The sequence below is a fragment of the Lates calcarifer genome, linkage group LG24, assembly GCF_001640805.2.
Source record: "Lates calcarifer isolate ASB-BC8 linkage group LG24, TLL_Latcal_v3, whole genome shotgun sequence".
Classification (NCBI taxonomy): domain Eukaryota; kingdom Metazoa; phylum Chordata; class Actinopteri; family Centropomidae; genus Lates; species Lates calcarifer.
The window spans coordinates 18896421-18908696 of NC_066856.1; the positions used below are offsets into that span (position 1 = coordinate 18896421).

The following is a 12276-nucleotide window of genomic DNA, read 5'->3' on the forward strand; positions in this document are numbered from 1 at the left end:
TGTTTCAGAGGATTCAACCAATGTTGGAGCCATTATAGGTGGAGTGATGGTTGGGACCATTTCTGTAGCAGCAGCAGTAGTTTTCCTGGTGCTGCACTGTAAAAAGAAAAGAGGTAAAATAACATTCTGTCTAAACTTTTTAATTCATTTCTTGTTCTTTGTATTGATGGTGATGGTTCTTCTCTCAGGTCGACAGAGAACCAACAGGAGAGAGTCAAAAGATGATGAAATACAAACGTAAGTAAATCTTCTGGATTAGAAATGAACTGCACTGTGTGAACTACAGTTGACATGTTAAAGGAGAATATTGTTGTCAGTAGAAACTATTTGCTGAGTGCCATGTCTAATTTGCCAATTTGCCAAAGTCACTCTTCCTCTAGAACATGATATAGAATTCATTTAATTAATTAAACATTTCCCCTCAGCTCAAATCTAGTACAAGTAGTTTAACACAATGAAACAAATTTCTGTTGGCAGAAGTTTGACTTTTTACTGACGAAGAATAAATAAAAGATTGTTTTGAATTTTATCTTTTTATGTTTCTGATGCTGAATTTTATTTCACTTTGTTTGCAGGGAAATGGACCATACAGAACATATGGAAAAATCAATGTTTCTTCAGATTCCTAAAATGGTGATCTACGGTCCACTGCTTCACTTATATGCAGACTCTGATCACTCTGTGCAGTACTGAGCTGAGACTGTATTAAATGGCTGTGAACACTGAGACATTCAGGTCATATGGACAAGAAAAGGAAACAGCTGAAGATGAATGAACCTGTCGACTATGGATGAATGTTGATACACCAGCACGCATGTAGGGGCACGTCATACTACATCCCTTTTTTCAAGGTTACTCATCAACCACTGATATAACTGTACAGACATTTAATATCGATGCTAACTTGCACAACCAGAGCATAACAATTTATGTAGTATAATTTACTGTGTTTGAATTTTTGTACATTTTAGTTAGTTATTTTAGCAGTTATTTTTGTGGCAAAGTTGTTTTTTTTTCCCCATTTAACAATTACAATCCCTTTAAAGTAGCCAACAGTTCATAATTACTTTTGTATATTTGTTTTTCTGCCCCCAATTCTCAATTTACTGTGTACATTTGTTCTAAGAATCGGTCACCATTCAAGGTCTGACAAAGACTTTTTGTTCTTACTGGTGGTTAAATGTAGGTACACTGGAAGAGAAACAACTCAGTATTTAAATGATTCAATATCTGTATATTGTTGTGAATACAGGGGACCTACATGTTACAGTTCTTAGGTTCTCTGTTAATCTCATGTCTGTTACATAATTTTTATTATTATGATTTAATGAGGCAACACAAATACTTACTTAATTCATTTAGTGGTATTTTCCCTCTAGTTTGTTCTTAATAATCTGTAAATGAAATTTCTCTCTGAGCTCTGACTTGTGTTTTCAGTGTCTGTCCAGCAGAGAGCGCTCTAACCTCATCAGTCATTCAACTTTCAACTTTCATCTTTTACTCTTTAGTTTTCTTTGCAACTTTGAATGAAACAACAGGAAATAATAATACTAAGAAAGTGTTGATTGAGTGATTAAGTGAACGGGAGTACCTAAGTTCACATGTTAAAGGAGAATTTTGTTAAGAAGCTATTTGCAACTGTCACATGTAATTTTCATTCGTCCCAGTCTTTTTCTTGAGCATAGTATATACTTAATTCAAACTTTTCTAGTTCAGTTCTAGGTAGAAATGAAGTGCTGTCTGAGCTAAAAACATGAAACTTATTAAACTCTGCTGTGACGGTTTATTTCTGTCAGAACTTCTCCTCTTTACTGATGGAAATCTACAGACTCAGATCACTCTGTGCTGAGGTGTGACTGTATTTAATGACTGTGAACACAAATTCATATCCTCTCCACCAAAGGATTAAATGATCTGTTACAGTAATGTGTGGAGACTGTAAAGGTTTCTCTGACTCAACATCCTCATACTGCAGCTTGTGTACATGACTACTTGCACTACCTTGTGGTACACAAGCACAAGTGGCACAAGTGTAGAAGCACTTTACATCTGTTTGTACCAGTTTACTGAGCACTGAAATAACTTTTCAGTAATTCAATATCTGTATGTTGTATTTTTTGTGAGTTTATCATGCTGCTCAAAATTTATTATTACAGTTACCAGTGAAATACTGACTGCTTCCTCCATCAGCATGTTCACATTGTAAAAGCAGCTAATTTGAAGGACACTGCACTGTTATAATTCTGATTGTCTGTTACATCTGATACTGATATGACTCTTCTTCTTATGTAAACAGTTATTTTGATCAAACAATAACAGTTGTTTCAAACTTTCTGTTTTGCTTTAAAAATTGATGCTGAGGAGGAGGTGGAAGTCTTGGGAAATAGTAAAATTTTACTCCTGTAATTCTTACGTATCAGCAGATCTCCAGGTTTAATTTCCCCTAATTGTGTTCACATTCCAGTAGGAAGTCACCGCCCTCCTCTGCCCAGACTGGAGTCCAAGAACAACGTTTGTCTTTGCTCCTGATTCTAGTGACTTGCTGACAGTTTTAATAGTTATTGTTAAATCACTGGAATTTAAGGAGGGATGTAAAACTGATTTGGCTTTTTGCCACAAGCACTTCCACTGTTTGGGGACTTTTACTGAAGCACAGCACTGATTATTTTAGCAGCAAATGAGAACCTGGCATTACCCAGCAGCCCTCCAGCTGCTCAGATTCAGTCAGACTGTGTGTGGTCAGACTGGTTCTCCAGCCTGGTTCTCCAGCCTGGCAACACTTTAATTCCACCACAGTACTGACTGAGGGAATGTAACCAGAGGATGGTGATGGCTGTGGTCAAGTTTCCAGTGTTTTGTCTGGTCCTAACCTTTCTGCTGACTTTTACCAGAGGAGGTGAGTGAGGCGTTCACTGCCCGTTAATCACAGTTTGTTTATATTTGCTAAAAAAAAACCTTGTGTACTGTAGAGTACAATCGCTGCTTATTAGAGTGGAAATGTTTGTTTCTGCCACTGATAACCAGCGGACTTTAAAAGGAAACTGCATGCTGATAAACTGCTGAATATGGAGACCAGAGTTCCTCAGTTTTTATGTGTTTTATTGATGTTATGATATTGTTTCCTGTTTTGTTCCGTGGGTTTATGGATAATTTATCGAAAGGATTCAGTTGGAGAGACGTGTTTCCTCAAACTGAAGACTTCTAATTTACATGATGGAAACCATGGAGTCAAATGGAAATAATCTGGATGACCTGTGTCGTGTGCATAGTTTCAGGCACTCACCCAAAATTCATCCCGACAGGTTTCAAATAAAGTTGTGTTGGTTTGAACAGTGTTCACAATCTAATACCTACGAAAAGAAAAAGGTAGTGAGTAGTGAAGACAGATTCTTCACCAGATCACCTGTCAGGTTAAATACTTCACATATTAAACTGTAACCAGTAGATCCAGTCAGGAGACATTCACAGTCTCACCCACACACACAGTAACCTGAGAAACACTTTCAGTTTCCAGCAGCTGATCAGTATGAATGATGAGGCAGAGGCTGTAGTTCAACCTGCAGCTGTCAAAGGTTTGGGTGTGAATTTCCTGGTGATAACACTTCTTTGTTACTCAGAGCAAAATGCAGCAGCAACAGAAGTCTCTCATGGAGGAAAAGTAATGAGTGAAAAGAGGTTGTGGTTTTGTCTCTCTTCTTAATTTGTTTGTGTTTTGTCTGTTTGCATGTATTTCCCTAAGTCACAGTGAGTAGAGCTCTGTCTGCTACTGCACAGGAAAATTAAGACTCATCTCTAAATATCAGGTAAAACTTTAAATACTGATCAGTGTCTCTTTACCTGATGTGTTGCAGACACTGAGGTGTCCTGTGTTTTCATGGAGAGCTGCATCTTACCGTGCAGCTTCCAGAGCGGAGCTGAGACAATCATCCACTGGATTCTGGTGACAGCAGGAGACCCTCATGCCCACTCCTACTACAGCAACCAAGACCAGCTCGGACTCCAGCACCAGCGCTTCAGAGGCAGAACATCACTGTTCAAGGACCAGATCTCCAGAGGAAACGCCTCACTCCAGCTGACAGGGGTGGAGGTTCAGGACCAGGACAGATACAGATGCTTCACCAGCACCATGGGAGAAAACAAGGAGTCATTGATCAACCTGAGGGTGGACGGTATGAGAGACACACAGGAGATAGTTGTGTGTTGATTCAAACAGATGCAGCAGTTTGTAATGTTGTTGAATTATACATATTGTATCAACTTCATGAATATATACATTTACACATATTTGATCATAACATAATTTCCTTTAAATAATTCATGTAAAACACTTAAAACCCACAGTTAACTGTGAACACACACAGCACCACTTCAACACCACTTCTTTTCTTGCAGCTCCAGTCAGTAAAGTCAACATGGAGCGGGTAGGAAACAGGATCATCTGCAGCTCAGAGGGGATCTACCCTCAACCTGATCTCACCTGGTCCACCAGACCTCCATCCAACCTGACCCTCCAGAACCAAACCAGCATCCAGCAGACTGAGCAGCAGCTCTACAACATCAGTAGTTCTCTGATACTTTCAGACAGTGAAACTGATCTGAGCTACATCTGCACCATCAGCACTCGAAAAAACTGGAGGAGAGTCACTTTACTTAAAACAAGTAAGTAGTGGAAAGTGATTTATTATCTGCTGCCTGAGCAGACAGACCAGGCTATGTTACAATGATCCAAGGTTTGCCAGGTGTGATTCTTATTAGAATCTGGAAAAAAAAAACTTTACTTTTTTCATGTTTGTGTGTTTTTGTGTTCTATCATTTCAGCTTTTATAAATGGGTCCAACCCAGAAACAACAATCTCCTGCCCTGACTCAATCACCTCAATAACAGGCTTCAGTCTCACCTGGAGATTCAACCACAGTCAGATCATCCTGAACCAGAGCAGAGCTGACATCAGCTACACAGTGTCAGAGGAGTGGAGGCAGCAGGTGAAGGGTGTGTCAGAGTCAGGCAGCCTCATGCTACAGGACTTATCTTCACATCATGAGGGAATATACAGCTGTGAAGTCAGTGATGCTGAGGAGACTCTGATAACCAACACCTTTCTGAGGAGAGAGAAAAGTCAAGGTGAGGCAGCATTAAGTTAGGAACTCTTAGTCTATATGAGCAACTACTGTTATTATCTGTAATATCTGTATGAGCTGCAAACATCCAAACATCAGAAAACACCATCATGATGCATTCAGGGACACTTCAACTGACTCACTCTCTTTCTGTTTCAGAGGATTCAACCAATGTTGGAGCCATTATAGGTGGAGTGGTTGGAGCCATTTTGGTCGTAGTAGCAGCAGCAGTAGTTGTCCTGGTGCTGTGCTGTAAAAAGTAAAACTACAAATGGTATTGACAGATGTTCGTACAGACGTGCGAACAGCCCACAAACATGATGCCTCATATGCAGTCCTGAGCTGTGACTGTATTAAATGAGTATGAACATGGAGACGTTCATGTCATATGGAGATGAAAACATCAAACTCACTCAATGACACAGAAAATCTACTGAAGGAATCAGGATTTCTGTCATGGTTTATTTCACTCTGCATTAGTTCTTTATTATACTGAAGAAGAAATAACAAGGCATTGTTTTGATTTTATTTTGATGTGTTTTTGATGACAAATATTATTTTATTTTATTTTCATTGGAAGAGAACTGAAAGAACGTCTGAATAAAGAAGACCCTCTACCTGATGGAAGGATTAACTGATCCTCTGATGCGTTCAGGTGCTGTGGAGGAAACACCAAGTGACCTTCAGTTTGTTTTGGAGCCATCTGGTGGACACATTTTTCACTGCATTTTGCAGGGATTTTTTTTTCTTTGGAAGAGACAGACTCCAGCTCATGAAGTTCATCGTGTGGTTCCTGTCCTACCTCACAGACGTTTAACTCCGACACTGAAGGAACAGAGGCAGCTCTGGTCCGTCTGTAAAAAGTCAGATAAACAGACGTCTACTTCAGTCATTTATTTATGTGGTGCTGAAACAAACCAATGAAGGTGTAAAAACATTCACAGCTACTTTCCTGCTGCTGTTTTGGTTGTTTCTAACCACAGTGAACATTTAAACAAACACCGTTTCTCTTTTCCTTCCGCCGCCTGTTCAGACATACACTCCGTTACTCAGCTCTTGTAGTTTTTGGCAGCAGTCACAAGTTTCACAATCAACCTGCATCTCAAACACAGACACAGTTTTCATGGTGGGGTTGTCAGATCTGTTCACTGCTGAGTGGACCTGCAGAGGTGCTGGATGGAATAATGCTTCACTGTGTGTGTGTGTTTATGTGAATTTAAAACCATTAACAGTTCAGAATTATATTTGTATATTTGTTGTTTTTTGTTTTTGAGAACAAGAGAGAGACCATTGGGTATTTTAGAGGAAAAGGTTTTAAAATTAAACTCTGTATTATTGTATTTTTGTGAATATATGTTACAGTTCTGTGACACCAAAGATGAAGTTCAGTGAAAATGACGTTAACCTTTTTCTTATTGTGGGATTAAAGAGTGAAAACAGCCACAGAGTCGGACTAAATACAACCATAAGGCTTCATGCTGACACAGCAGAGACATCATGAAACACTGCTTTAGGTTCTCTGTTAATCTCATGTCTGTTACATCATGTTGGATTTAATGAGGCAACACAAATACTCACTGACGTTTTATGGTATTTTTCCTCTCTGAGCTCTGACTTGTGTTTTCAGTGTCTGTCCAGCAGAGGGCACTGTAACCTTACCAGTCTTTGAGGATTGGAAAACCTCTTACAGAATATGCAAAGTAGTTTTCTCAGACTGTAAAACACACCTGTCCTATCAGTGTCAGGTGTGTGGAGGAGAGTGAGGACTGACTGACTTGTTTTAATGTTGGAGGACAGCTCTTCCATTGACTGCCAGCACCGTCCCTGGGCTGTTTGTGACTGATGGACAAAGGTTTGGAGGATAAACTGCATTTTCTAACAGAGCAGCTTCACTCACTTATTTCACACCATCTTTCTTTACACACAACTTTAGTTTATTGTCGTCTAAATCAGCTGTTTGATTCCTTTTCATCAACTTTCATCTTTTAGTCTTTAGACTTTTTACATCTGGAAACCTCCTCTCTGCTCTTCCTGCTCTGTGTTTGAAGGTGAAATGATTAAATCATATTCATCAACATGAAGAAGAATTGTACTGTGAAACCAAAAAGTCTGGACTCTGCTCTGCTGTCACTTTATACATTTCCAGTGTTTTTGCTCCGTGAGAGGAGACGGATCAAATCCTCAAACCTCACAGTGAGTACTCATTATTTCGCTATTTCACAGTTTATATCTAATATATAATGTAATGTATATTAATCATTGATGTATTAATCAGTTTAATGTTGAAGCTGGTTACTTCCTGCTGTTTAATATATAAATCATCATCATATATTAGTTGATTATATTTTACTTTAATCGTCTGAATCAGCAAAGTAACTAAAGCTGTCAGATAAATGTAAAGTATAAAATATAAAGTAGCATGAAATGAAATTAAACAAAGTACAAGGACCTCAAAACAGTACATATAGTACTTAGTAAGATAGGTACTTTCCACTGTATTGCAGTATAATATATTAGTGGGGACACACTGAAGAAGGGCTATAAAAATACTGTTTGTTCAGTTCCTTCTTTACACAGCATCTGCTCCGTTGGAAACCACCTGGCAACCCTGAAGGTAAATAACATGGTTTACATGCACTAACAGACTGAAGCAGTCAGATAAAAAACAGATGGCCTAACCATAATTTTCATATTCAAACTTCCTCTTTTTCTTTCCGGGACCGATCTGCACATTAAGTTCATGAGGACGATGACTGTGATCAACTGTGAGCTGTGTTTGGTGGCTGTGATCTTTCTGAGGACGTTAACTTTCTCCAGAGGAGGTGAGTGAGGCGTTCACTGCAGCAGGTGATGCTGCTGCTGCCATGACCACAGAACTAATATTGACTCAGTTCCATTATAACAAGAAACTCAAAATAAAACCCATAAGAGGTTAAACATCAAGCAGAAGCTTCTAGAAAAACCAACCGGTCAGTCCAACTTTGTTGTAATAAACTGAGATGAAATTTGGTTTCTACAGTCATCAGTTATTGATCAAGCTGAGCTGATGGACTGTGGGAAAGTGTGGGAAATACTCCATGTATGACAAACAAGGGTGAGCCGTGCTTAATAAAACAGAAAGGAAAACACAATATGATCCCATCAAGTCCTGTACAAGTCCTGTAAACTGACACCTCTCCAAACTGTGTGTAATATTCTTTCAAACACTGTTACACCCAAAACACTGTGAAGCAACTAGAAGCTCACAACATCCTTTTTAAAACTACGTATAAAAACTAAAAACACCTTCCTTCACCCAAACTTTAAACCAGCAGAAGGAATGTTTAGGAGTGTTTACCATCTCAGGAGGTGGTGGAGACCAAAAACAGAGCTAAAAGAGAGGGAATCACAATACTGCTCTGTAACAGCTGTTGATGTCAGTGCCTTAATGTTGATGCAGGTTCAACAGGTTTATCTGATGTGTTGCAGACACTGAGGTGTCCTGTGTTTTCATGGAGAGCTGCATCTTACCGTGCAGCTTCCAGAGCGGAGCTGATCCAGTCATCCACTGGATTCAGGAGACAGCAGGAAACCCTTATGTCCACTCCTACTACAGCAACCAAGACCAGCTTGGACTCCAGGACCAGTACTTCAGAGGCAGAACATCACTGTTCAAGGACCAGATCTCCAGAGGAAACGCCTCACTCCAGCTGACAGGGGTGGAGGTTCAGGACGAAGATATATACAAGTGTCACACCAGCACCAACAGAGGAAGCGAGGATTCATTGATCAACCTGAGAGTGGACGGTATGAGAGACACACAGGAAATACACAAAGACATTAACTCTTTTGTCAAATTGCTGAAGTAAAAATTCATTTTTAACCTAAAATTATTTGTGAATTCATCCAGCTCCAGTCAGTAAAGTCAACATGGAGCAGGTAGGAAACAGGATCATCTGCAGCTCAGAGGGGATCTACCCTGAACCTGATCTCACCTGGTCCACCAGACCTCCATCCAACCTGAACCTCCAGAACCAAACCAGCATCCAGCAGACTGAGCAGCAGCTCTACAACATCAGTAGTTCTCTGATACTTTCAGACAGTGAAACTGATCTGATCTACATCTGCACCATCAGCACTCACAGCAACAGCAGGAGAGTCACTTTGTTTAAAACAAGTAAGTAGTGGTAGAAAGTAACTAAGTGCTTTTTCTCAAGAACTGTATGAATGTGATGCATTTCCATCTTCTTAAATCTGAACATTTGTCTCTGCTATACTCTTTCTCTAAACAACAACATTTGGTGTTTTTGACATTTAGTTGGACACATTGTTTCAAGTTGTAACTTTTTTAAAAACAAGTTTAGATAATAATAATAATAATAATAATAATAATAATAATAACGTTTGGTGGCAGCCCTGAACATTTGCTCCATCTCAGCCAGTCAATGTATATGTAATAATGTCATGTTTCATTTCAGCTTTCACTTTTATAAATGGGTCCAACCCAGAAACAACAATCTCCTGCACGACCTCAAACGCCTCAATAACAGGCTTCAGTCTCACCTGGAGATTCAACCACAGTCAGATCATCCTGAACCAGAGCAGAGCTGACATCAACTACACAGTGTCAGAGGAGTGGAGGCAGCAGGTGAAGGGTGTGTCAGAGTCAGGCAGCCTCATGCTACAGGACTTATCTTCACATCATGAGGGAATATACAGCTGTGAAGTCAGTGATGCTGAGGAGACTCTGATAACCAACACCTTTCTGAGGAGAGAGAAAAGTCAAGGTGAGGCAGCATTAAGTTAGGAACTCTTAGTCTATATGAGCAACTACTGTTATTATCTGTAATATCTGTATGAGCTGCAAACATCCAAACATCAGAAAACACCATCATGATGCATTCAGGGACACTTCAACTCACTCACTCTCTTTCTGTTTCAGAGGATTCAACCAATGTTGGAGCCATTATAGGTGGAGTGATGGTTGGGACCATTTTGGTCGTAGCAGCAGCAGCAGTAGTTTTCCTGGTGCTGCTGTGCTGTAAAAAGAAAACAGGTAAAATAACATGTTGACACTTTTTAATTCATTTCTTGTTGTTTGTGTTGATGATGATGTTTTTTTTTCTCTCAGGTCAAAAGGGAAACAACAGGAGAAAGTCAAACAATGATAGAAACATAATGTAAGTAAATTTTCTGTGTTAGAAATGAACTGCTGCACTGAATCAACTACAGTTTATAACCAGTTTCCTCTTGTTAGTCTTTTTATAGAGCATGTTGAAATTCATTTTCAGCAGAACTTCCTCTTTTCACTGACGGAGAATAAATTGTTTTGTCTTGATTGTTTGCTAAACTTTTTTGATGGTGATTTTCTTTCACTTTGTTCACAGAGAAATGGATCGTGGAGAGAGAGAGGACAGAAATAAATCAGTGTCTCATCGTGATGGTGAAATGCTCATCTACAGTCACACTGAGCTGACCTGAGGCACCTCATTCTACATCCCTGTTTCCAGTTTACTCAGCAACCATGGACTGAACTGTGCAGCCATTTACTTTAACATAAATGTGACTCGACAAACTGATGAAGAGACAGAAGCTGCAGGATTTGTCTCTCCTCTAAAAAAAGGAAGGAAACTCCACAAATGAATTCACTAAAATAATGTAAATGTTGCATTAGCAGCAGAGTTCATGAAGAGTTGCTGCTGCTGTTTCAGTTTAGCATCGTTTCTAACCACAGTGAACACTTAAACAAACACTAATCCTCTTTTCCTTTCGTCTGTTCAGATGTTTACTTAAAATCGAGCTCCTGTAGTTTTTGGGTGCCAGGATAGGCAGGATGGTTGCAGTCATTGTGTTCATAGCAGCAGCAGCAGTAGTTTTCCTGGTGCTGCACTGTAAAAAGAAAACAGGTAAAATAACATTCTGTCTAAACTTTTTAATTCATTTCTTCTTGTTTGTTTGATGATGATGTTTTTTTCTCTCAGGTCGACAGAGAAACAACAGGAGAGAGTCAAACAATGATGAAACCCAAATGCAAATAAATCCTCTGTGTTAGAAATGCAGAAAGAAATCATGATTTCTCTGATGGTTTAGAGTTGTAGTTTTACTAAAGGATTGTTTTGATTTTATCTTCATATGAGAACGACAGCTCCACCTGTTTGTGCTGTGGTTGTGTAGCTTTTTGTTTTTGTATTTAGTTTTGTTTGGTGTTGTTTCTCTTTATACTTTTTTTAGCCAAAATTTCATCAGTTTTTTTATTTTTTCATGACGTACTGTGACTTTTTTTGTTCTGTATTCAAATAAAAATCTTGTGTGTGCTGACACACACTTTGAGAAGAAATGTCCAGAGTGTCCATGATGAAAACTTGACATGTGTTGTGCAGATTGATTCATCTCACCACTTGCTGATGTTCAGCTCTGTCCACTGTAGCTCTGTACATCAAACAGGACAATCTGCTCCACAAAACACACAACATCAAATCACCAACACCTGAGCATCATCAACCTTCACTTTCACTGATCCAAAACAAGGCAGCGCCCCCTGCTGGTCGGAGGTATCAACAGAAGAGTCTTTTCAGCTGCTTTAAAGCTCAGTAATAAGTTTGTCTGAAGTCACACACTGGATCCTCATTGGTCGTCAGAGTCACAGTGAGTCTCTGAGTGAGGCGTTCACTGACAGTCGCCCAGTCTGACTCCCTCAGATATACAGTCATTACAGTGTGAAGCTTTTACTACATTATTTCTGCTGTAAACGGCCATCAAGGTTTTATAAATAAAGTTTTGTTTTGTCTCTTTTTTAATAAACTTTAAACTTCCTGTTGTTCACTTCTCTGTGTTTTAAAGAAAAGTGCTGATTGACACAGTCTGTTGTTTCAGTCGTGGCTGCAGCTCCTTTCAACCAACCAGTAGAACCAGTTCAGCAAAGTGTAAACTCCACACCCTCCTTCATTTTTCTGTTTCATATTTATTTCTTTCCACTGCAGCGTTAACACAGGAAGTCTAACAGGAGGATGACCAGGGTCCAGTTCACCCTGTTGTTGGAGGTCATGACCTTTCAGTGGATGTTAACTCTTTCCAGAGGAGGTGAGTGAGGCGTTCACTGTCTGATCTTATTCAGTCAGGATAGAAATGATGTTCAAACTGGAGCTGCTGCATTCAGTGTCTCAGTGAGCTACGTTGTATT

General features: G+C 39.4%; 1 protein-coding gene across 1 annotated transcript in view; it reads left to right on the forward strand.

The window, feature by feature from the left end:
- The window catches only part of LOC108885048 (immunoglobulin superfamily member 10), a 131671-nt gene that overhangs the window by 15517 nt on the left and 103878 nt on the right, over positions 1-12276 (forward strand). Inside the window, exons 6-7 of the mRNA XM_051066906.1 lie at positions 9007-9273; positions 9575-9883. Coding sequence (XP_050922863.1) covers positions 9007-9273; positions 9575-9883 — 576 coding nt within the window. The remainder of the gene's footprint in view (positions 1-9006; positions 9274-9574; positions 9884-12276) is intronic.